General features: G+C 36.6%; 1 protein-coding gene and 1 non-coding gene across 5 annotated transcripts in view; both read right to left on the bottom strand.

Annotated features, from left to right (window-relative positions):
- The window catches only part of GSK3B (glycogen synthase kinase 3 beta), a 212931-nt gene that overhangs the window by 98053 nt on the left and 88257 nt on the right, over nt 1–26621 (bottom strand). For all 4 annotated transcript variants that reach the window (XM_039248912.1, XM_039248913.1, XM_039248910.1 and 1 more), the window contains exon 3: nt 12951–13034. In XM_039248912.1, the coding sequence (XP_039104843.1) occupies nt 12951–13034 (84 nt within the window). The remainder of the gene's footprint in view (nt 1–12950; nt 13035–26621) is intronic.
- Nucleotides 8099–8162, bottom strand: LOC120242925. Its single transcript, XR_005531182.1, has one exon. It is a non-coding gene; the product is annotated as a U7 small nuclear RNA (small nuclear RNA).

Genomic DNA, 26621 nt, shown 5'->3' with positions numbered 1-26621 from the left:
GTCTATGCATATAGACATGAAACACCATATTATTATATTTTGGGGAATGAGGGCAACATGCTCCAAAATAATATGAATATTATTACATTAACATATGATATACATGCTCATATATGAATACAGGAAATTTACCTCTACAGAGAGGGATTTGAAGATTTGGGGATTAAAGATTTTACTTTTACCTACTGCCCTGTGTTATTTCATTTTTTTCCTAATACACACTGTAATAGTATCTTACAGTTTCATTAAAATATATTAAAATAACATAAAAACAAGGTGGTAACTGATATTCAAAAGAAACTCTTAAATTCACATCTTCAAACAAATAACAGTTATCATCTCACTTGCTAACATTTATTAATTTCTGAAGAGGCCTTGAGAAATTCTACCTCAAGAATTTTGCATTACCTATGTATTCATTCCCTACTTCACACTCCTATTGAAAATGTCTGCATTGATCATCAGCAAATTTTCATACAGATAATAAATATACCACTTTATAGAATTCAATATGAAATTTTAAGTAAAAAACAAAATTGTGGAGTTATTTAGGCAACCTCTTGATTTTAGTAAATAAAATTCTCTGCTATCAGTAATTTTCACAAAGTAAGGAAGGTGAAAGAGAAGAAAAAGGAATGGAGAGTTGTATTTTGTAAACTAGACCATGTGTATACAGTTATAACTTTGTATAGCGTTTCTATATGTACACCATTTCTAGAACTTGAGATTTCATTTAATTAAAAAATAACAAAAAATCCTTTTCACACAGGGAGGCTGATCTTGACCCAATCAATCACTTATGAACTCCTTTCTACATCCCTAGCCTTACCTCCCACTACTATCCCACACTCCCATACTTTATGTACCAGAAATATCAAAACACTTGTGTCTCTTCTATACACTACGTTGTTTAACTTCACCAAGCATTTCAAACATCCTGTACTTCTAACTTCACACACTTATACTGCGCTATTTATCTAAAGAGCTACTCCTCAAAACCCTGAAAAGTATCATTTTTCCTATGTAATTCCTTTGCTGACCCTTCTGGTAATTTATTACTTTTATCTATAGTACTTCTGTTCATAGTGCAAGTAACTGTTACTCCATTGGTCATTTTACAGTAGATTTCTTTTCTTGTCTTTCTCAAATTCATTTAGACAGACCTTATACTTTGTATCTAAAACACTATACAGTGCCAATAAGCTGAAATTAAAGTGAACATCAAGATTTCAGAAAGAGTAGGTATTTGGAAAGAACACAGACTATAACTGAAGAGTCTACATTTAAATAATTGGCTCACATGGTTGGTCACTAACTATGCAACCTTGAGCAAAAAAAAATTTTTTTGCTACTACTATCCTCTAGTACCCACTCATAAAAAATTTTTTTTTTAAATTTTTTTTTTATTTATTTCTAGGAGAGAGAGAGAGAGAGAGACAGCATGAGCAGGGGAGGGTCAGAGAGAGAGGGAGATACAGACTCTGAAATAGGCTCCAGGCTCTGAGCTGGCAGTCAGCACAGAGCCCGATGCGGGGCTCGAACCCACGAACCGCGAGATCATGACCTAAGCGAAAGTCGGACGCTTAACCGACTAAGCCACCCAGGCGCCCCCTGAGCAAAAAATTTTTTTAAATGTTTATTTATGTACTTTGAGAGAAAGAGATAGAGAGGAGAGGAAGGGCAGAGGGAGGGGGAGAGAAAGAATCTCAAGTAGGCTCCATGCTGTTAGCATAGAGCCTGATGCAGGGCTCCATCTCATGAACTGTGAGATTATAACCTGAGCCAAAATCAAGAGTTGGACACTTAACCAACTGAGCCACCCAAGTGCCCCATGAGCAAATTCCTTATTCACTAAACTTTTATTTTTCTCGTGGATAAAACTTATAAAATAGTACTATCATCTATCTTGTAGCACCAAGTTGACTAAATGAGAAAAATGCATAATATGCATAGAAAAAAAAACACTTTAAGAATCACAAGATTTAACAAAACATTTAGTACTCTCATTCATTATTTAAGATTTTATACAATGTCTATAGTAATCAAAAGAATATCTCTGAGAATATGAATCTGATAAAAATTATCATATATAGGGTATACTAAATTTATTTGATGTTTTTAAATACTTATTTTGGTATATGTTTTACAATATATTAGTGCAATGCTACTAATTTATTGTGGTTACTTAATATTTATTTGCTGATGAAGTAAATGATTAAAACAGAAGACAATCAGCATATGTTCAATTATTACTTTTCAGTCTATCCCTCTACAATACAGTATGTACCTACTGTAGTTGGAAGTCTCTATTTTACTCATCTTTTCACTAAGCAGTCCACAAAATGCAGAAATAATTAAGTGGGAAGTAGGACTTCTGGAATGGCAGAGTAAAAGACACAAGAGATCTTCTCAGCAAAACAAAATTTTAACTGGTAAAATGATTATAAAACAATCACTTAAGTATCTGGTAATTGTTCTAAGGGCGTACAGCAAATGAATCAAATCTCGTTAAGAAGAGCAAGGGTCTGTGGCATTTTTGTGAAGATCTGCTCCCTTACTGTGCTATAATACTGCCATGTTTGGGAAGCTCTACCAAGCACTTAACTCCTGACAGGTGTCAATAAGAAGGGAAGCTTCCTCTCCCCTCAGTTCCAGTCTGGGGCCATGGCTTCACCCCAGGAGGGACAAGGTGTGTCCAAGTTGTAAAAGTCCAAGAGGACTATGTCTCCTTTCCCCCACCCAGCCCCCAAAAGTAATTCAGAAGGTCTACTCCAGGCGTAGCAGGCTGGGGTCCTGACAGTCTCATCTTTAATTTGATCACAGGGCAGAGCACCCATGCTGGGAGTGGCAAGGTAGTGTGAAGAACAGGGCCCTCATTGCCTATCCTCTAGTACCCACTCATAAAGTGGGGGTGTTACTCTAGAAAAAGTTTGTCTTGACACTGAGTTCTCTAGTATAGTAGAACAGGCATTCTGTCCCCAGAGAGAAACAGGCTAGCTCTGCCTAGAGACTAATTTTATTTATAACACAGTATGGAGAACTCCATGCCTATAGTCATTATCTAAAAACAATAGAGGCCTTTGTGGAAGCTGGTAGGTCCCTGACACAAGCAAAAAAGCAAAGCAACAGAAGTTGAATGGAAACAAGAGAGAGCCAAAAAGAGCCTACTTGGCATCAGTCCTGTCTGGAGGTCAATAATGATATGCATAGGTTCTCAGCTGTGCAGAATGTGAGGGAGACTTGAAGCATTCCCCAAGTTGCACAAAGATACATCAACACACAGTAAAAGCATTACTGGCACAAGGAGCTCATAAGCAACCTCAGGTCAAACACTGAATGAACAATAAGCTACTCTGACCCAAGAGTAACTTCCAGGAAGTAAAATCACATTCATCCTTGGTAGTCAGAAAGGCCATGAATGTCCAAGGTTGCACCTTTCAGGAACAATCAGAGGGGAAATTCCACGCTACTAGTATCTGGTTCAACTTGTGGTAAATACGCACTCCCTGAACTCTGAAAGCAGCACTCAAGCCACTCACATATCCAATGGTAAAGGATAAAAATATAACTTGCTAAGGGAACTCAAATCACAACCTATAACCAGTGCCATTAAAAAGATCTCAAATCAAGAAACTTAACTTCTCTATTTTAAGAAACTAGAAAAAAAAGCGGGGGGTGGAGTGGGGTGGATAAGCCCATAGCAAGCTGCAGAAGGGAAATAATAAAGAGAACAGGAATACATGAACTAGAAAAAAGCAATTGAAAAAAATCAAAGAAACTAAATCAATGGAATCAATTGATTCAATAAAAAAAAAAAAATCAAGAAAATTGATGAACCTTTAGCTAGACTGACCAAGGAAAAACACACAAAATTATGAAATCAGGAATGAAAGAAGGGGCATCACAGCTAACCTACAGATTTTTTTTTAAAAATTGAGGGAAAAATATGAATAACTATGTCAATAAATAAGATAGATAACTTAGAAGAAATGAACAAATTACCAAAGTGGGACAAAAGAAAAAAATAGAAAATCTAAATACACCATTACAAGTAAATAAATTGAATTAGTAATTTTAAAACTTCCCACAAAAAGTGCCCAGGTGTATAGACAGATTTAATGGAGAAAACTACCAAGCTCTCTAGGAAGAATTAATACCAGTTCTTCACAAAATCTTCACAAAAATAGAAGAGGAAAACACTTCCCAACTCATATTATGAGGCCAGTGTTACCCTGATACCAAAACCATCACAAGGTAGGGGTCAAGACAGACATACACAAGACTACTAATCAATATCTCGTATGAACAAAGATGCAAAACTCCCCTAAAAAGTACTATTCAGCAATATATAAAATGATAAGATACCATGACCAAATGGGATTAATTTCAGAAATGCCATGAAGGTTTAGCATTCAAAAAATTAACATAAAACACCACAGTAATAGAATGAAAGACAAACATATAATCATTTTAACAGATGGAGGGAGAAAAGAGCATTTGAGAAAATCCAACATTTCATGAAATGCTCAACAAACTAGGATTAGAAGGGAACTTCCTTAAATGTGATAAATGACAGCTACAAAAAACCCACAGTCTACTTAAAGACTACTATGTCTCCTCTAAAATCAGGAACAAAATAAGGATGTCTGCTTTCATATCTTCTCAACTATTATCGTGGAGGAGGTTCTAGCCAGGGCAGTGGCAAGGAAAAGAAAACAAAAGGCATCCAAGACATTACTTTTTTTGTTTTGTTTTAAAAATATTTTTTATGTTTTATTTATTTCTGAGAGAGAGAGAGAGAGAGAGAGAAATAAGAGAGAAAGCATGAGCAGGGGAGGGTCAGAGAGAGAGGGAGATACAGAATCTGAAACAGGCTTCAGGCTCTGAGCTAGCTGTCAGCACAGAGCCTGATGCGGGGCTCAAACCCACACACTGTGAGATCATGACCTTAGCTGAAGTTTGATGCTCAACCGACTGAGCCACCCAGGTGCCCCAAGACATTACATTTTGATAAAAAGGTCAATTCATCAATTAGATGTAATTATTATACACATATATGTACCAACAACAATCGAACATATAAACAATGAAAGAATTGAAAGAAGAAATGGACAATTGTACAATAACTGGAGACTTTACTACACCACTTTCAACAATGGACAGCACATCTCGATAGAAGAGCAATAGAGAAATACAAGATTTGAACATTATAAACCAAAAGGATACCTATCTATCTATCTATCTACCTACCTACCTATCTTTCTACCTACCAATCAAGATTTATATCTCAAAACAGAAGAATAGTCTAACTTTACATCCTGAAGAATTAGAAAAGAGGAAGAAACTAAACGTGAAACTGGCTAAAGGAAAGAAATAATAAAGATTAGACCGCTAATTAATAGAGAATACCACCACCAAAAGGGGTTCAAGAAAATCAAAAGGTAATTCTTGGAAAAGATCAAAAAATTGACACACTTTAGCGAGACTGACATAAAAGAGAAGACAAATAACTAAAATCAGAACTGAAAGTGAGAACATTACTACTGACTTTACAAAATAAAAAGAACAGAATAGCAGAATACTATGAACAAGTGTGTGCCGACAAATTAGATAACCTAGATGTAATCAATAAATTGAGGGGAACACACCAAATATTTAACTCAAATGAAATACAAACCCTCAACAAACTTAGAGAACAAGTAGAAATTGAATCAGTCAGTAATCAAAAACTGCCCAAAAAGTAAAGTCCAGGACCAGACGGTTTCAGTGGTGAATTCTAACATACATTTAAAGATTTAACAACAATTCTTCAGAAGCTCTTCCAAAAAAACATGAGCTTAAGTGTTTAGAATAATGCCTGGTGTCTGGTTTACAGTAAGCACCACGTAAATTTTGGATATTATTATCACTGCTGCTACTATTACTGTCATAGAACAAAAGGCTATTTATTCTTTTCTAAAAATTCTCCAAAGTAGACACTATATAACCTTTCCTTGTTTAGCAGTAATTACTGAGATATTTTTAAATGTTACATTTCTAATACACTGCTCCTAGAGAAATGTACATTCTATGGTAAGTACTATATGGACCCTGGAGACAGACTTCCTAGAGTTGACTTCTAACTCTGCCACTCAGTAGCTGCAGGACTCTCAGGTAACTTAACTGCAATTGCCTCAGTTTCTTCTTCCATAAAATGGGAAGTAATAACTGTACCCATTCTTCACTGGGTTGCTGTAAAGTTTAAGTGAATTACAAAGTACATGTAAAGTGCTTACAGCAATATCTGATGCAGAGCAAGTAAAATATATATTTGCTATTATTAAACAATAATTTATAAAATAGTAAATTAATGTTTATTAAGTGTTAATTATATCCCAAGTGCTAATGATAAGCACTTAAACAGTATCACACTTTTTTCTTTAAAAATCCCTACTGGGGGCGCCTGTGTGGCTCAGTCGGTTAAGCTTCTGACTTTGGATCAGGTCATGATCTCATGGTTTGTGGGTTTGAGCCCCGCGTCAGGCTCTGTGCTGACAGCTAGCTCAGAGCCCGGAGCCTGCTTCAGATTCTGTGTCTCCTCCTCTCTCTGACCCTCCCCTGCTCATACTATCTCTCTCTCTCATAAATAAATAAAAAATTAAAAAACCTAAACCCTACTGTACAGATGAGAAGGGGAAAAAGGCTTACTAAGGTAAATATCCTGCCCAATCATATTGCTATCAAGTGGCAGAACTGGGATGCAAATCTAGCTAGTGCTCTTCCATTTTCAGAACAGATTCACTCCTATCCTTTCCTCTCCAGGGCTAGTGACAAACAGGCATAATCAAGCACAGCATTCTTCTCTGATCCCAAAAGCAGTGGTAGAATCTTCTGCACACAACCCTCTACACAGTTACTATCAATAGAACAAAGTTGGTATGAGGAATGAAATCAATTTGTCATCCTTGCTATTTAAACTGCCACTAATACAAGTAGCGGGCGAGTTTTATTTTAAGGAAGGCAATTTCTTTATTATCCAAATAATCAATCTACGATGCACACAGCTAAAACATTTTCACACGTAAGGTTACTTGTAGAAATTTTTCTTAAAAATTAATGTAAAAAAATTTAAGGCTTCTCTACTGCGGTGAGCTGCAACTCAGGAAAAGCAAAGTCAGCCAGTCCCCAGTTTGAACCAAAGCAATTTTGCTTTTTATCTGTTCTATTTATAGAATGGGGGTTCTTCATAAAATTTTATTTGGGGGAAAGGAGTTTCTACTACCAAATACTGATACTGAAAAAAAACCAAACACCATTCTCTAGAATATTCAGAATTCACAAAAGTATCATAAGCCAGACTTTCAAAACATTCAAAAATCCCATTTTTTCTCTTGTCAAGGAGAGAATGTTACTTTTTCTAAACTAAATCAGAGTTACTAAAACCTAATGGGTAATCTAAAGTATACTAACTGACTATATGATGCTCTAGTCACTACAGCAAACACCAGTAATTCCAACCAAAAGACTACAACTAAGACTAATTAAGTCATATCTCTGGCCTCTGTTCTGACTTAATTCCTCCTTCTTTTAGTCATCCTGGTTACTCCTCAGTTATATGCTAAAAGCTGATTATTTATAATCCCTAAAGAAAATTATTCTTTAAAATGGCAGAGTAGAACAAAATAAAGACAAGTTCACCAAAATAGATACAATCTTCCAGTCAAACTGTGATCAGTGGAAATATCTGGCAAATATTACAGCAACCCTACTCTAACTTCATCCAGAGCTAAAGGGTGCTTATAGACAAAAATTATGATGAAGCTCTGAGGTAGCTTAGCTACAATTTTAAAATTAAAAATAACAATGTGGGAGTAGTTAGGAGTGTTATGCAGTTCAACAATTCGGAACACATAATATATAACCAATAACTAGAAATATAATCAGATTGCCAATATTTAATAAGTTTATAAATAATTATTCATACAATTTTGTAAAACATGTACAAGTAGAATAAGATATGTAAAGATGGAGAAGTCAAAAGTCAGGATAGTACTTATGTTCAGAGAAGTAGTGTTGCCCTGGCTTTGGGGAGCCACACTTTTCTTTGTTGGGGGGGGGAGGGGGTGTTTTCTGGTAAGGGCTGGAAAACCTGCTAGACAAATTCTAAAAGAGCTATAACACTAGGGAAGCCACCTTCTGATCCTGACTCCCACAAACTGGCTGGTTGGATGACACTGATACACCACCAGCCATGCTGGGTACCTCTTTGCCCAAGAACAAAATGAGGTAGGTGGTGAGATGATCTTGCAGGCACCATCTGGCTCTAAACAAGATGTGTGGCCTAAGTGAGTGATCTCTGCCACTTGGATCCCAAGCATATATCATGCTTAAAGTTACCGAAACGCTATTTTAATAGGAATTCTATGCATACAATCTGATAACATGGCATACAAAAGACTAGTAAAAAAGTTTTGATATCACTGGAATCATCTGAAATGATGCTGATCACCTTAACATTGCAGTGCTAGGACGTCTTTAATAATACTGTTTTTCCCATAGGATTTTTTTTTCCATTCTAGATGCTGGTAGCTTGAACATGATGCTTCCTGGACCATGATACCTATTCCTTATATATAATGCTGCAGTGTTTTACAAGATTCTTCTCCCAAACATAACCTAAGGCACAGGAACTCTGAATAGAAATAGAGAATTCAAGTTTTAAGTGCATTTCATACAGTTCCTTCTAGAAAGTCCTTCTAGCACTGGGCTTTGGGGTCCACTGCTTATTAGCACAGTTATATTTCCATATTGAGCCTTCCCAGACCATACTGCCTCCTTTAGTTACCCCAGTCACTCCCTGTTTAGGACCAAAATTTCAGCTTCATATCACATACAACTGAGAAAAATAATACTTCCTTAATTAGAGTCTGTTTAGTGATAAATCAACAGCTTGGCCTTGTTCTTTCAGAAATGCAAGGTCTGAGCAAATAGAAGACCAGTATCAATTAGAGATATGAAGAGAACCCTTACTAATGTGATAATTTTTGCTTTGTGAAAGCAATAAATGCAAATATTTACTTTTATGTTACCTTTTAGTTGCTATTGTTCTACATGGGCCTTGTAGGCACCAGAGCATGATCATTTTTCCAAATACAAAACAACAAAAACTCCACCAAAAAAAAGTCAGGATAGGAAGTGAAAATTTTTTCTCTCAAATTTTCCCCAAAATGAGTAACAGAGCTCAAAGAGAAAAGACACCAAGAAAGAGAATGAAGGCTGCTCAGGAAAGAGGAGAATCTATATAAAGATTCAGAAGGATCAGACATTCAATGAAAGATAGGTAGAAACCCAATGAAATAAGAGTACAGAAACCCAGAGAATGAGGCTGAAATCCACAGAGGGAGTAACCGAGAGAGAGCAATAGACAGACACCAGAGTTAAAGAGTGAAAAGAAATCTGAGAGGGTGACATAGACCAAGGAGGGACAGAAGCCCAGAGACCAAAAGACAGAGACTCAGAACCCAGAGTGAAAGGAGCAGAAACCCAGAAACTAGACTGAGGAGACTAAAGAGAAGTGAGACAAAATGCACAGAGGAGACAGAAAATGGTAAAAAGGGAGAGAGATAATGACAATGAGAAGATCACATAATATTCTCATATACGTCTGAACTCATACATCAACTAAATCTTTTATCCTTATAATCTTGAAACACTGAATTCTGCTCTTTCTCATCCTCAAAATTTCTAAAATCATCCCCCTAATTGCCTCCCCACATTTCCTCAGGGCTCCTGCCCTGACCACTAATCTCATGTCCATACGGTCCCCTAAGCTCCCTGAAACCCCAAAAAGGAACTCTTTTGAACCCCAGTCTCTTCGTGGAGGTTTTCTATACTTTTTTTTTCCTGGATCCCATCCAAAGGCAGTGGTTTCCTTCTAGTTCTCTCAAATGAAGACTTCTCATCCTCAACACACTCCAGGACCAGAAGGCAATACTTGGCAAACCGCTGGCTCGTCACTGTGCTGGTCCCAAACATCCCCTCTCCCTCCTTCCAGAAGTCCTAAGAGCTCTATCACACGGCCACACAACTCTATCAACCGAACTTTGTCATTATCATTTCTCCACTTAGCACCCCACTCCCTGTCATCACCACCACCACATGTAAAGTCATACGTGTATCTGTCTAATGGGCATTTCTACTTGCTTGTCCCAGAGACATCTCAAACTATTAATTTACTATTTCCTCCCCGCAAATTGTTCTCATATATATATACACATACAGAGGCAGTATACCATGCTCCTATTCAGACAGAAATCATCTTTAAAGATCTGTAAGAATTTCCTAAGACATTTAGATCCCCTTCTACAACTATAGCTCTAAGTTCACTCTAAGTAACCTACGCTTGGACAGTCACAACTGATAATAACAAACCTGAGCTCTTGGGGCACCTGGGTGGCTCGGTTGGTTAAATGTCTGACTTTTGATTTCACCTCAAGTCATAATCTCATAGTTTGTGGGACTGAGACCTGCCTCGGGCTCTGTGCTGAGTGTGGAGGCTGCTTCAGATTCTCTCTTTCCCTCTCTGGCCCTCCCCAATTAGCACTCTCTCCTCTCTCGCTCAAAATAAATAAATATTTAACAACAACACAAACCTGAGCTCTCAACCCTAGAGCAGAATCTGTCTTCCAAATGGGACATATTAGTTTATTACCTGGTCTCTTGAGTAATGTTAGCCCTGCAGAACAATTCAGAAGAACAGAAGTGGAGATGGTGAGGAGAGCAAGAAGAAATCACCTTTTCGGTAGCTAGAAGATCATGGGAGGTCCTGCATCTGTGTATTTCTGCATATCTTCAGAAGACCTTCTCTTTTGTTAAGGAAGGGTAATTATTTTCAGCAATATATCACAACCTTTCTTTCTTTCTGTTTTGTTAATGAAGCTATCCAAAATTAAGAGGAATCTTTTTTTCATTTTGGAAAATTTACAATGTTCAAGAGAAAGTTCTGAGATAAATAAAACATTATAAAGTATATTTCCTTTTTATAATAGAGGTTCAGTGTCCTTCTGTTTAACCTCCCTTAATGACTTTTCAATTGGTCTTTATCTGCAAGACCATTTTTGATAATAAGCAGCTCTAAACAGCAACAGGGAGGAAAATCATCCTCTGGGGTACACAGATAGCAGTCCACTGTCACTACTACCAAGGCAGGATTAAGTGAGGGTGAGAGCAAACTGTGATCAGGGTTTTCACCAGACCAAAACCAGATAGGTAAGCCTTTTGATGCCACCACAAATACAGTCTTATATTCAAAAGTTTGATATTCTTCCTTTTCTGCTCTTTATCTTTGTAAGCATTAAATGAGTTAGTATTTGTAAAGTCCTAAAAACAGTATCTGACATATAGGGGACAGCTAATAAAGTAATTAGGAGAAAATGTTTAGGGGTTTTGTTAGGAGGCTTTTGGAAACGAATCTACATGTAATCCAGTGTTCATGGAGCAAATAATTCTGACCTTTACTTTGCTCCCTGGGGTATTATAATGTCCAGCATCTAACAACAAAAAGTCATGAGGATGCAAAATTCCATTGTAAGAGTGCTGTTCCATAATTTTATTTGGGAAGGGCCAGGAAAAAGTAAAGACATGTCAAAACAGATAAGATTAAAGACATAACAGGCAGTTTGCGAGGTTTAAAAAAAAAAAAGTGGCATGAACCTCATAATTGGCTTTAGAAACAAGAGAGCTCAAATACTTATAAGGGCTTACAGTCCCTAATACAAGCACCAGAGAAACAAAAGTCACCTACAGAACCAATCTGTTATTAATTGTTGCTAAAACATTAGCTGTTACTGACACAAATACACACAAATATATAACATTTATGTATCTACAGGATATATATCATAATGTTTGCTTAATACACAGACATCTTCCCATAGTATAGGCTCTGTCATGAAAAAAAGAACTAAGGAAATAACCTAAATAAATAAAAGTTAATGGAAAACGATTAAACCCTGGTACACTGGGAAATAGTTACATGAAGTAAAAAGAACACTGGGCTTAGTAATCAAGAGGGATTATAGATCTAGGAACTTTAGATAGTATGTGCCAGAAATTTGAGGTCCAAAATATCAAATGAACCAATCCAAAGTCATATTTATTTAGCTAAAAAGATTAAGTGGTTTGTTATTTGCCCTGCCCCCTCACCACAAACCAGTAGAAATATAAGGGGAAAAATGGAATCTGGGAAGAAAGGACAGTGAATAGGCAGAAGGAAGAAGGTAAAATAGAAGAGACAAATTTTCTGTGCTTCCAACTCCAGTGAATACAATGACATCATTATTATTTGAAGAGAAACACCAAAAGGGTTGGGTATTCATAACACACTGTCTTCTCAAATTAACCTTTGCTTTCACAAAATTAAATGCAATCATAAAGAGTGACCAAGTATCACAAGTTCTGTAATACTGTACCTTTCTAACTTTTTCCCTCACCAAGGATAGGTTAAATATGCCTCCCAATGTTGAAGTCTCATTCTGGTCCTACTAAAGTCCTCCTGGTTCCCCTTTCCCTACAATACTTCCACTTAACAAAATGACATCATTTTCCACCCTCTAATAAACAAGTGGAACTATCATGCAGCTCCAGGAGCACATAAAGAACACAGAAGGTTTAAAATATACATGTGTGTATAATGAACTAAAGACAAATGTTCCAAAAAAGAAAATTCTTAAAAAATCATTCCCTTTATCATTTCATTAACATTTTCTGATATAACTAATGATAGTCAATGATTATGTCTTGAGTTTAGGATTACTAGGGCTTGTGTTTCAGAATTCTTCCATTTAATATCAGCAAAACTGTTTCACTCATTGGGCCAGGGTGGGGGATGGGGTGCAAAACAAAGACTGTTTTTAGAATAACAAGTCTATCACAATATTAAGTACACAGTACACACTTTCTGCAAGACCTACCTTCTCACCACTTGAGTAGAAGAAATAACGCAATCGGACTATGTTACAGTGATCTAGCTTTCTCATGATTTGAAGCTCTCGGTTCTGAAAAGGAAACACATGAAAATATTTTTTAAAGGATAAATGCTATTCACCATATTGACTAAGATGCTAAAGTTTCATAACGATAAACACTACAAAGTGCAGGCCATGGATATGTTACTAAAAAGTATGGTCTAGGAGTTGGGGGGCTGGGCAAAATAGGCGAAGGGGATTAAGAGGTACAAAGTACCCATTGTAGAATAAATAAATCATAGGGATGAAAAGTACAGCACAGGGAATATAGTCAAAAACACCATAATACACTTAAATGTGATGAGAATTTCACAATGTATATAATTGCCAAATCAGTATGTTGTACACTTGAAATTAATTTAATATATATCAATTATACTTCAATCAAAAATTTTATTTATTTATTTATTTTTAATTTTAAAATTATAAAAATTAAAATTTTTTTCCTAAAATGTTTATTTATTTTTGAGAGAGAGAGAGAGAAAGAGAAAGAGAATGAGTGGGGGAGAGGCAGAGAGAGAGAGGAAGACACAGAATTTAAATCAGGCTCGACTTGGAGTGGTCAGCATCGAGCCCAATGAGGGGCTTGAACCCACAAACTATGAGATCATGCTCTGATCTGAAGTCAGACACTCAACCGACTCAGCCACCCAGGTGCCCCCAAAATTTTTAAACAAGATACAAAGTAATGTCTATAGACCAGTGCTGACCTGCAAACTATTTGTTATTAGTCTATGAACTATTTACTACTGCCTTGCAATAAGATAAATACAGAAATTGAAAATAAATGCTTAGAATCTTTTGCAGCAATTTAACAGAATTTCATATCCATGAATCTTATAATAAAGCGTGGGGTCTATATTTTGTATTTTTTTAAATTTCACTTTTCTAGTAACTGATTTGTATTGTACTTTACCAAAATATCAGTCTTTGATGAACTGGAAATTTTTAAAACTAATACTTCACAATTAATAGCTTGAGAAGCAGTGGTCTATGTTATGTCAGAGATGTCTGGAATGAGTTATTACTACTGGAATCTTTCACAACTATAATAAAAATCACACTTCTCACTAAGCACATAAATTTGGGTGCAAAGAATTCTTACAAGCCCCACTATTTTCCAAGATATGGTTAAAAAAAACTGAGAGTCCCATAAGAAAGGCTCAGTTGCTAAGTGTTACAGGGTTAAAATAGGACATCCTAGAAACTGTACAGTCTCGATAAACTTATAGATCATGTAAATAATTTTTCCTTTGGGGAGTTTCAAGGTTATGCTCATTCTTCATGAAAAGAAATCATTAAGTAATATGATGGCTTCCTAACAGCATAAGTTTTTGCAGTAATAAATCTGAAGAGTATATATTAACAAAGAAGATAAATTCCAACAATATACTTGGCTGCAAAAGTCCAGTTAATAAAGGCCAAATTACATAACAGAGAACATATTACAAAGTACCATCTATATGGACAGGAAATATAAAATTTCAAGTAAAATAGTGATTGAGAAGAGCTACAAAACATATACCTGGGAATCTGAAAGGAAAACTGCTTTATGCTTAAAAAAAAAAAAAAAAAAAAAGAGGGGCTGGGGGTTGCACAGATGAGGAGCCTAATCAGCAGAACTGTTCTAGAGCAGAGTAGCCTCCAGTTCTTAGATGATAGAAGAGGCACCTGGGTGGCTCAGTCAGTTGGCATCCAACTTCAGCTCAGGTCATGATCTTGTGGTTTGTGAATTCAAGCTCCATATAGGGCTCTGTGCTGACAGCTCAGAGCCTAGAGCCTGTTTCAGATTCTGTCTCCCTCCCCAACTCGTGCTCACACATGCTCACTCTTGCTCTCTCTCAAAAATAAACATTAAAGAAAGAAAATAATACTTTAAAAAATAATATAAAAAAGAAGAGGATAGTAAAAATATGCAAATATTCCTCCTCTACAAACTTCCAACAAGCTCTATGTTAGTTCTACCATGTCCTCTCAATGAAATTGGAAATTTGAAAGGACTTCTTCTCTCTTTAAATTGAGAGGAGAGCCTGGGTGCTCAGTCAGTTAAGCTTCTGACTATTTGATTTCAGCTGAGGTCATGATCTCATGGTTCATGACTTTGAGACCCTCATGGGACTCCACATGGATAGCATGGAGCTTGTTTGAGATTCTCTCTCTCTCTCTCTCTCTCTCTCTCTCTCTCTCCCACCTCCCTCCCTCCCGCCTCCTCCTCCTCCCCCCTCCTCCTCCCCCCCCACTCGTTCATCCATGCACAAGAGCTTTATCTTTCTAAAAATAAATGAGCTTTCATAAACAAACAAAAATAAATAAACTGACAGTGAGAGCTGGGCTTATGTATATTTATGTATATTATGTATATTATATTTAAAATTCTTTTATAGAACATCATTTTTCATTCCATTACTTACTGTAAAGTGTTTACAGCTAAAGCTCAGACATTACAGTATATAATTGCTTTAATAAAGATAGCTCAAGTCAGATTCTGAGTTTTGACTGTTACAGAGGAGAACACAGACAACTTTACTAATTTCAAAACTGCCTATTTCCATTTTAAACTGGTACTAACTTTGGGAGTATGTCTATTCTTTGCCAATTCACATCTAGGTAGCTCGTTTTGTGGAAATACTGCTAGTATGCTAAGACTCACTCCTCTCATTATATAAAGATTTTTTTTTTAGTATAAAGTTTTTTTTTTTAACAGAGCTAACTATGTTAAAGTAAGTTATTTTTCCAGCTTGGTTAACGAAGTTACAAAGGAGAACTATTAAATTCCTGGATAACAGAGGGTGTGTAAGATTATGCATACTCTCTTTTACCAGAAAGAATGCATAAGTGAAGCAAATTCACGGGCCTAAGTATTCATCTACCCTTACTCTTTTGTCACATTCCGTTCTTTTGAAAGTCTTACATTTTCTCATCTTAAAATTCCCAATAAGAACCAAAATATAAATTTCATAGAGCAACACTTATAATCATGCCAACATTAGGCAAAGTTTAATGCCTGAATCATTTAATTATGCAACTATCACAAGCCTATATTACTGAGTCACTTTATTACTTCACTGAAGACATGCTAATTCTATAGAAAACACTGTTATTCTACAAATATTATGCACCTATTCTGTGCCAGACATCATTCATAATGTTAAGGATATGGCAGTGAACAAGAATAAGTTCCTATCTTCATGAAACTTTAGCAGTCTATGGAGAACAGGGACAAATAAGCAGTATATTTTCACAGAGATTAAAAGGACAGAGCAAGATACAGAAAAGGGGCTATGGGGCTAAATTTTAGATAGGGAAATCAGAGTAGCCCTCACAAAGGAGGTAACATTGTAGAAAACAACCATTTCAAAGCTCTGTAAATCAATCAGGCAACAACAAATCTAGTTGCATTTATTCATGAAAAGCTGTTAAGACACGAGTTAGGATAGTGGGGATCAGTGGCCTTTTTGCCAGGGAATGCTACCATCTCCATCCACCACTGTCCAGCTCAGAGAATGCCACAGTTTTACCAAGGCAGAGTTGGCTATGAAAATCAGGAATTTTGCATGCAGAGGGGGCTACTCTCTTTTAAAAAAAGAAAAACCCATGTCCAGTGGCACTGGTAGTACAAATGGCAAATCTGATAGGAAACAAAGTGAGAAAGCCCACGGCTCTATTACCCTGAGGATGAAGTCCCAGCTGGGGAAAATGACATGCTTGGCAGACCACTAAGAAATTTAACAGGGAGATCCTGGAAATGAGAAGCACACAGGGGCTTAATAAGCTCTCCACATATTCCTGGCTGACTTAAAGGCTGTGCACACATGTAGGAGGGACCCAACAGGGCCTCAAAGAAAGTAAAAGCTGAGGCCAACTTGAAAACTGGCCAAATTTTAAAGGGACTCAGCCACCCATATACAGAATCATCAAAGTATGATGGAAGCCTTAAAAACTCAAGAGGATTGAGCACAATCTCTAAACAATAATGGCTACCCACTAAACTCTACAGACATAGCCCCAGAAAAAATATCAAGCTAAAAAATGAAAATTAGAATTAAATTAACACAGAACTTAGGGGGCTTCAAACTGAAGGTAAAATATTCTACAGATTACATGCAGGTAAGTTACAAAAAAAGAAAAACTCCAAAATAACAACCTTCAGGAGGATTAAAAAAAAAAAAATCAGAATCCAGGCGATAAGGCATCTGACTTCAGCTCAGGTCATGATCTCATGATCCTGGTTCACAGGTTTGAACCCCACATCAGGCTCTGCACCATCAATGTAGAGCCTGCTTGGGATTCACTTGCTCTTGTTCTCTCTGTCTGTCTCTCTCTGCTCTATCCCCACTTGCACTTTCTCTCAAAACAAATTTTTTTAAAAATGTGAATCCAGATTTGCTGCAATAAATTCTCTGAAACATTCAACTGTCAAAAATAGAAAAGAAATAAGGAAAAAAATGTGAAACATGCAGACAAAGGAAAAGCTACTCTTAGAGTTAAAAAAAATAGCAGCCAAATAGAAAGTGACTCTGGGTAGACATAGCTGTTGGATTTAGCAGACAAGAATACAAATGAGCTATTCTATCGGAAAACGTGAACCTGAAACTATAAAACTCCTAGAAGAAAACATAGAAGTAAGCTTCTTGGCACTGGTCTTGGCAATGATTTTTTTAGATATGATAGCAAAAGCAAAGGCAACAACAGCAAAAATAAACAAGTGGGACTATATCAAATTAGAAAGCTTTTGCATAGCAAATAAAACAATCAACAAAATGAAAGGCAACCTATGTAATGGGAGAAAATATTTTCAAATCATCTATGAGATAGGAGTTAATATCCAAAATATATAAAGAACTCATACATCTCAACAGTAAAAAACAAACAAAAAGCCTAATTAAACACTGAGCAAAGATCCGAAGAGACATTTTTCCAACAGCCAAAGGTAAATGAAAAACTGTTCAACATCACTAATTATCAGGGAAATGCAAATCAAAACCAGAATGAGCTATCACTTCACACCTGTTAGAATGGCTACTGTCAAAAAAAAAAAAAAAAAAAAGATAGGAGATAAAGTGGTGGCAAGGATATGGAGAAAAGGGAGGAATCTTTGTACACTGGTGTTAGGAAATTAAATTGATGCAGCTCCCATGGTAAATACTATAGACGTTCCTCAAAACATTAAAAACAGAATTACCATATGATCCAACAATTACACTTCAGGGTATATATACCAAAGTTAATGAAATCATTATCTTGAAGAGAAACTTGTACTCTCATGATCACTGTAGTAACACAGTAGTAATTCAAGCAATTCACAGTAGGCAAGACATAGAAGCAACCTAATATATAGACTACATATTAAAGATATACATGTGTGTATACGCACACATACACAATACATACAATAAAGCAATTACAATAATAGTGTATTATTAGGTTTATAACATAAATAGTTGTAATGCAAATGACAATAATAGTAGGAAAAAAGGGAGGGGAAATGAAGCTCTTGGTGGAAAGGTGCTGTTTTACTAGAATTAAGTTAGTATAACCTGAAGCAGACTGATAAACTGAAATGTATATTGTAATTCCTAAAGCAACCACTAAGAAAATAGTTTATGTAATGCTTAAAAAAAAAAAAAATCAACCCTAGACCTACAAATGGCACCTTAAAAAATGAAGGTAAGACATGAGAACAGAGGAACAAAAACGAGAGATGAAGCAAAGAGCCAGGACACAGGTAATTCCAACCTTAACAAAAACTACATAAAATGTAATTAACTAAGCACACAAAGGCAAAGATTGTCAGACTGGATAAGAAAGAAAGCTCCAACTATATTCTATCTATAACACACATACTTTAGATTCAAAGACACAAATAGCTTGAAAGTAAAAGGACAGAAAAAGATACACCATGCAAACAGCAACCAAAAGAGATATGGAGTAGCAATGTTATTAGCAAACAAAGTGAATTCTGAGAGCTACCAATTTCCCCATTACCTATCAGATAAAGTCTCAATAACTTCATATTCTGGTTCCTTTTTATCAGCTTCATTTTATCTTCCACTCATAACCAATATGATCATAACTAGATACTACTTCTCACTCTTTCTGACCATATTATCTCATTCCCAATTCTAAGCCACTGATCACATCATCACTGGAATGTCTTGACCCCTCCCTCCCCTCCCACCTACACACATTCTACCATCCTTAAAGTTCCTATTCAACTCCCACCTCTTTCACAAGGCTATCCCCAGATGTTCCAATTCACACTAATCTTCTGTGATCTCTAAATTCCTGCAGCACCTAAAATTATTTTAGAATTTAGTATATACTCTCTTGGTTTTTATTTTTGCAAACTATAGTTCAGCAGTGTTATATAAAAGAATGCTTTTCAAAAAGTACCTTATAGAAATCAATTACTACAGTGTAGTCACTGTAGAGAAACACACACACACCCACACAACTTGTCCAACTAACTTACTACACATGTGCCTTATTAAGAAAAGCTAAATTTTGTATCTTTATTTATCAGTGGCAGAGCTCTCAAAGCTGGTTATTTTGTCTTTCATAAAGTAAATTCCCTGTTTCCGTAATTGCTTCTACCTTACAACTTGCTGTAGACCAGTATTTTCCAAACTGTAGGTTCAGCCAATCAGGATTGAGAAGGGGGTGGGTGAGGAGAAGATAATAAGAAGTTTACTATAGTAAGACTAAGAACTTTTTCATCAAACTTATCAGTTATTTTTCTGTGCACTGGGTTGCAATGTAAAATCTATTTCTAACTACAGGATCATAGTTAAAAATTTTAAATCCACTGTAGAAAAACAACTTGTCTATAAAGGCAAATTTGTTCCAATATAGAAAAGATAAAAACTTACAGATAAAAACTATTCTTAATTATCATTCCCACCTGAAACAAAACAAGACAAAACAAAAAGACTGCTCAAGATGGAATAAATGCCACACAAGTATAAGAAAACCTGAAAGGCACATTTAAAGGAAAAATTGTCCTCTTGGTTTAACCAATAGCCATTAGCATATATCCTCCTCTAAAGTAGACAGAGGTTATTGTTCATTTTTACATCATTTGATATCTCATACTTTTTAAAAGGGGGGGGAGGGGACTTTCCAGAAGCTAAAAAGCATTGAGTCAAGGGATTCCCTAAAGGGTACTTTAATTACCCTATGTAAAGTTCAATAAAGGAAAAGCTAAATTTTAAGTGAAGTAACAACCAGAAAGCTTTATAATTAGATGTAAGGTAGGCAGCATATGACTAGCATCTTCTCTTCTTCACCAAATTTCATTCTACTGGATCTTTCCTATCATAGAAAGTTCCACTTTCATAAAATCTAGTAAAATAGGATTGACTTCAGAAGTTCTGCTTCAGGGCCGCTGAGTGGCTCAGTTGGTTAAGCATCCAACTCTTGTTTTCCATGCAGGTCATGATCTTACAGTTGGTGAGTTTGAGCCCTGTGTTGGACTCTGCACTGACAACAGTGGGGAGCCTACTTGGAATTCTCTCTCTTGCCCTTTCTCTCTGACTCTCCCCTGCTTGCTCTCTCTCCCTCAAAATAAATAAACTTAAAAAAAAAAAGTTTTGCTTCAAAGGCTATTTTTCCAAAACATACTTTCTTCTTCAAAAAGGAATTATCTGACATTCCATCATCCTTCCTCTGAAATCACACTAGGACTGAAAAAGTGTTTATTTTAACCCATTTCTAAATCTTTGATTCCACAGTAAATTCAGATACCCCCAAACACCCTGCAATTGGCTAGAATGTCACCTCAAAATAACTCCATGTGTACAACAAATATTTTGAAGCCAACTATGTATCAGAGCCAGGACTTTGAGCATATAAAAATTCATAGTCCTTAAAGGTTTCAACGGGTAAGCAAACCAAACAATTACAATAAGGAAACTGTAGGTCACTCAGATAGTGCGACAGGGTAATTGGCGACTGGACCTATAAAAAATGTCTTATTAGTACCTTGAAAAATTCTGGAAAGGGCACTGGTGGAAAATCTTAAATATAATGCTAAAAAGTTTGAATCCTACAAGCCATGAAGAACCACTAGGATATTCTAAGCAAGAGATTTGTTTTGGGTAGATCATTGGTTATGAAAAAAAATTGTTTTAAGAAGATAAACTAGGACCTGTACTGAGGTAAAAAGAGTCAAGACAGAAGGAAGAGAATGGCTCTGAGAGGCAGATCAACAGTTATTTGATCACATACTGCTACTGCTTTGGTAAATAGAAGGAGGGGAGTGATAACTATCAAACTTCTGACTCATGTGACTATTAACATGGCAGCAGAGTTCACTGGCCTAGAAAGCTGTTTTGGAAGAAGGAAGGAATGAGTTCAGTTTGAGACACGTTTAGCTTGAAATGACTGAAGGACACAGAAATGGAAAAGTTCAGAAAACAATCTGATATGTTCATTTTATCCTCTAGCAAGAGGTCTAGATGGTTCTTAAAGCTAGGGGGATAGATAAAATTGTCTAAAACAGATAAAATAAGAAAGAAGTAGCCAGAGTCCCCAGTAGCAGAAAAGTCTACTAAAAAAGAAAACTGTTTAGGCAGTAAAAATCTAGAGAGGGGTGTCACATAAGCCCAAAGACAGGTAAGATATTGAGGAAGATCCTGGAGAATATCAACATTTAGGCAGACAGATGGAAAGGAATCATACAAGAAACGGAGAATGAGCAAAGCTGTAAAAGAGGAGTCGCCAAAGAAAATACACTAGAATAAGGGTCAGCAAACATTTTCTATACAGGATCAGATTATAAATACTTTGGGCTTGCAGTCCATAGTCTCTGTTGCAATTATTTAACTCTACAATTATAGAGGAAAAGCAGTCAACAACAATATGTAAAGGAATGGGTGTGGCTATGTATGTTTCAATAAAACTTTACTTATAAAAAAGGCAACAGGCACACAGCTTGCCATCTTCTGTTCTAGAAGCCAAGAAAAGAAAGTTCCTTATATATCAATCTCTTTTTCAACTTAGTGTGCGCGCGCGCATGCACACATCATATATATAGTGGACTTTCTAATATCAAAGTTCTGGAAATTTACTATAACATTTTTCTTTTATATTACTATAATTAGGTGTATATAAATAAATAATCTAAATTTTGTAAATTAGTTATAAAATACATAGTGCTCAGGCAGACTTATAATCTTCTACAAAGAAATTCCATTTTATAGGAAAAAAATAAAAAGGATTCATGCATGCTAATTTTCCCAATCAACCCCACAAACATCTTGCCCAACACAGAAAGGATGCCTGGAGATCCTAAAGGACTTCTACTCCTAGCCAGCTAATATGGATTAAAGTAAATATAAATGAAGGTTCCTAAATACTTAATTTTCAGAGGGTCGCTCATATTTGTCAGGTCTAACTTAAATGCAGCATTTCTTTAACCCTGTACCTCTGAAAGTCAATGTAACAGATATTATTAGCACAAAAAATGATGGTGCCAACAACTACACCTAACTGAAAATCAAGAGCCAGGTACCCTGCTAAGAGATAGATCTTGACTTCATTTAATCCTATGAAGGCATAGTCAGGTTAAGGAATTTGCTTACAAAGAGCAGGGACAAGATTTAAACTTAGGTGTGTCAGATTCCTAAGCCCAGCCTCTAACTACCACAACAAATGTAACTCAATTCCATCATCTTCATTTATTATTATATGCTTGGGAAATATAATGACAATAAAGCAAGACCTCAGTATTGAAAGCACTTATAATTCAAACTAAGACACGTATCAAATAATGATGCCACATAATAGGAAACGCTAAGTGCCTTTAGAGATATTTAAAAAAAAATGATATGAGAGTTTTGAATAAAGAAAGAACACTTCTGCATGAAATTTAAAAGGTTTTTCAGGAAAGAGTACACATTACCTAGTGACTTCTCCCTGGAACCATTAGCTTTCTGAATACATGAACAAAAACTCTAAAACCTCTTTTTTCCTTACTAAGAAGAAACTAGAAAGGAAACATATTATTCTATATACCCAACTAAAATCTCAGGCTACTATATTGTGCCTATATACTCTAATTATGATTTTCACAAAAAAAGATCATCAGTTGGTCATTGCTTGAAATGCTTTCTCCAGAATTTCTTCTTCCTCCCTGGCCAAATTCATAGTTTCTTTTGCTAGTTCTTCCTAATCTCCCTGTTTTCTAAACAGTGGAAAAGTAGACAGACCTTAGTCTCTCACCTCTTTTTAGCTACCTCTATTATCTCTTCCAGTCTCAGGACTTTATTTTATTTTTTAAATATTTTTATTTATTTTTGTGAGACAGCACGAGCCCGGAAGGGGCAGAGAAAGAGGGAGACACAGAATTCAAAGCAGGCTCCAGGCTCTAAGCTGTCAGCTCAGAGCCCAACATGGGGCTTGAGCTCGTGAACTGCGAGATCATGACCTGAGCTGAAGTTGGACGCTCAGCCAACTAAACCACCCAGGCGCCCGTAGTCTCCGGCCTTTAAAGCCTGATGACTCCGGTTTGATATCCCCAGACTAGATCTTTCCTGTGTATTCCAGAATCTTCAACCAACTGATGACCTGACAGTTCTGTGTCTAACATCATCTCAACTTGACCTATCATGAGCAAAATTCCTGATCTTCCTTAAATCTGTTCTACCCAGTTGTTGACAATTCCACTATTCTGGCTGCACACGTCAAAATTTTTGAAATTTTGAATCCTCTTTCTCTCTGACCTCACAGTCAATCTGTCAAAAAATCCTGCTGGGTTCTACCTTCAAAATATATCCAAGGGGCACCTGGCTGTCTTAGTCAGTAGAGCATGCAACTTTTGATCTTGGGGTATGAGCTGGAGGTCAGTTAAGCATCTGACATCGGCTCAGGTCATGATCTTGCAGTTCGTGGGTCCGGGCCCCACATCAGGCTCTGTGCTGACAGCGCAGAGCCTGGAGCCTGCTTCAGATTCTATGTCTCCTTCTCTGTCTGCCCCTCCCCCACTTGTACTCTGTCTCTCTCAAAAGTAAATAAAACATTGAAAAAAAATTCTCCAATATTCTAGCAATTGTACTCTTGGGGATGTACCCCATAGAAATGGAAATTTATGTTCACACAAAAACCGATGGATGAATGTTCATTATTCAGAATAGCTACCAGATGTCTTTGAACGGTTGAATGGATAGACATACCATAGTATACTACACTATGAAATACTACTCAGCAATAGAAAAAAACTAATTATTGACATATACAACAACTTTAATGAATCTCCAGCAGAGAATTATGCTGAGCAAATAAAGCCAATCCCAAAAGGTTACATACAGTATTTTATTTCATTGATATAACATTCTTGAAATAACAAAATTATACATAGAGGAAATAGATTGCTGGTTTTTGCAAGAATTTAAACTAGGGGGTTAAGAGTAGAGAAATGGCAGGGAAAAAATGGATATGGTTATAAGAGGATCCTTGTAATGATGGAACTGTTCTGGTGAATACACAAAACTACACATGTAATAAAACTGTATACAAGTACACACACACACACACACACACACACACACACACACACACAAAAGTACAAGTAAATCTGGAGAAATCTTAACAAGCCTGGTGGATTGTATTAATGTCAATATCTTGATTGTGATGCTGTGCTGTATTTTTAAGATGTTACCATTGAGGGAAACTGGGTAAAGGGTACATGGTATCTCTCTATATTACTTCTACTATTTACAGGTATATTTACAATGATCTCAATATAAAAAATAATAAAAATATATGGGGTGTGTGTGTGTGTGCGTGTATCTCCAGGATGTAATCATTTCTCACTACCTCTCTAGTGTAAGTCTTTCAGCTTCCCTCTGTTCACCTTCCATCTATGTTCAAGAAAGCAAGCAGAGTGATCTTACATTTTTAAATATAATATAGACTGTGTGATTTCTCTGCTTAAAACCTCTAGTGGCTCCCCACTTTGAAGAGAGTTAAAGCCAAAACCCTTACTATAGCTAACAAGGGTTCTCCCAACTGCCCTACCCACTGTAGAAAACATTTGTAAACCATATATCTGGATAAGGAATCTGTATCCAGAATAAAGAACTCTAGTCAACAATAAAAAAGACAAACTGAGCAAAGGAAGGACTTCTGGTCTCCAGCCCAGTATGTAAGGAGCTTGGAAGTAATCCCTCCCACCTTCACAACAAGAAAAGAGCTGAACTGAAAAATCAACAACTCTTTATAAATCCATCAAAGAATTGAGGTCACATGGCAAAACCACTGCCCTAAAAACTGGAGACAGGCAGAGATATATACAGAATCACAGCTTACTGGAGCAGAAGCCCAGGAGCAGAAATTGCCTCCAGAGTCAGTACCAGTAGAGAAAAACTTAAACTGTAGGTGACAGAAGAGCAGTATGAGCAAGTCTCGGATTTAAAAGCTCCAGAGGGGGGGCTCGACAGGTTTCTCAGTTTTATTTCTAGTAGCCCTACCAGGTCCCTACAGTGAAGATCAAGGAAAAATCTAAGGATGAGAGGAAACATTTATAAATAGGCCAAGAGAATTGTGTTCTCCTTTTTTTTTTAATGTTTATTTTTGAAAGAGAGAGAGAGAGAGAGAGAGAGACAGAGTGTGAGTGGGGGAGGGGCAGAGAGAGAGGGAGAGACAGACTCCAAAGCAGGCTCCAGGCTCTGAGTTGTCAGCACAGAACCCAACATGGGGCTCGAATTCACAAACCATGAGATCATGACCTGAGCTGAAGCCGGAGCTTAACTGACTGAGCCACCCAGGTACCCCAGAGTGCTCTGTTCTTACGCCCTGCCCTCAAAGAAAACTATTCTACCAGAGCTAACTGAACTGGAGGAAAAGAAATACCCAACTCTAGCCTTCTCTAGACTTAGATGTGGGGAAAAAGAAATACCCAATTCTAAGCTCATCTAGCTTCCTATGCGTGGGAATGGAGATATAAAACTCCAGCCCTTGCTAGTCTTCTTGTCTCACCTATGAGAGGGGAGGAGGAATAAAAAACTGAAAAAACATTTGTAAAGGTCAAGCCTTAAGAAAGACCTATTACCTAAATAACTTTTACTGAATATATTATATCCAGCTTTCAACAAAAATACTAAAAGACTAAGATCAAAGTGTGAAGACACATAACAGGCATCAGAATCACTGAAATTTAGTGGAGATTTTGAAATTATAAGACCAGGAATTTAAAACAATTAATACACTAAAGGCTGTAATGGAAAAACTGGGTAACACAAAAATAGATGGGTAATGTAAGTAACGAGAGATGGAAACTTTAAAAAGATTCAAAAGAAAATGCTAGAAATCAAAATCACTGTAGCAGAAATTAACAATGCCTTTGCTGGGCTCATCAATACACTGGACACGGCCAAGGAGAGAACCAGTAAGCCTAAAGAAATGTCAACAGAGGGGCGCCCGGGTGGCTTAGTCAGTTAGGCGTCCAGCTTTCACTCAGGTCATGATCTCGCGGTTCGTGGGTTCGAGCCCCGCGTCGGGCTCTGTGCTGACTGCCAGCTCAGAGCCTGGAGCCTCTTTCAGAGTCTGTGACTCCCTCTCTCTCTAACCCTCCCCTGCTCATGCTGTCTCTCTCTCTCTCTCTCCTAGAAATAAATAAAA

Source organism: Hyaena hyaena, unplaced genomic scaffold (assembly GCF_003009895.1).
Source record: "Hyaena hyaena isolate Hyena2069 unplaced genomic scaffold, ASM300989v1 scaffold_321, whole genome shotgun sequence".
Classification (NCBI taxonomy): Eukaryota; Metazoa; Chordata; class Mammalia; order Carnivora; family Hyaenidae; genus Hyaena; species Hyaena hyaena.
This window is presented reverse-complemented; position numbering and strand designations above follow the sequence as displayed.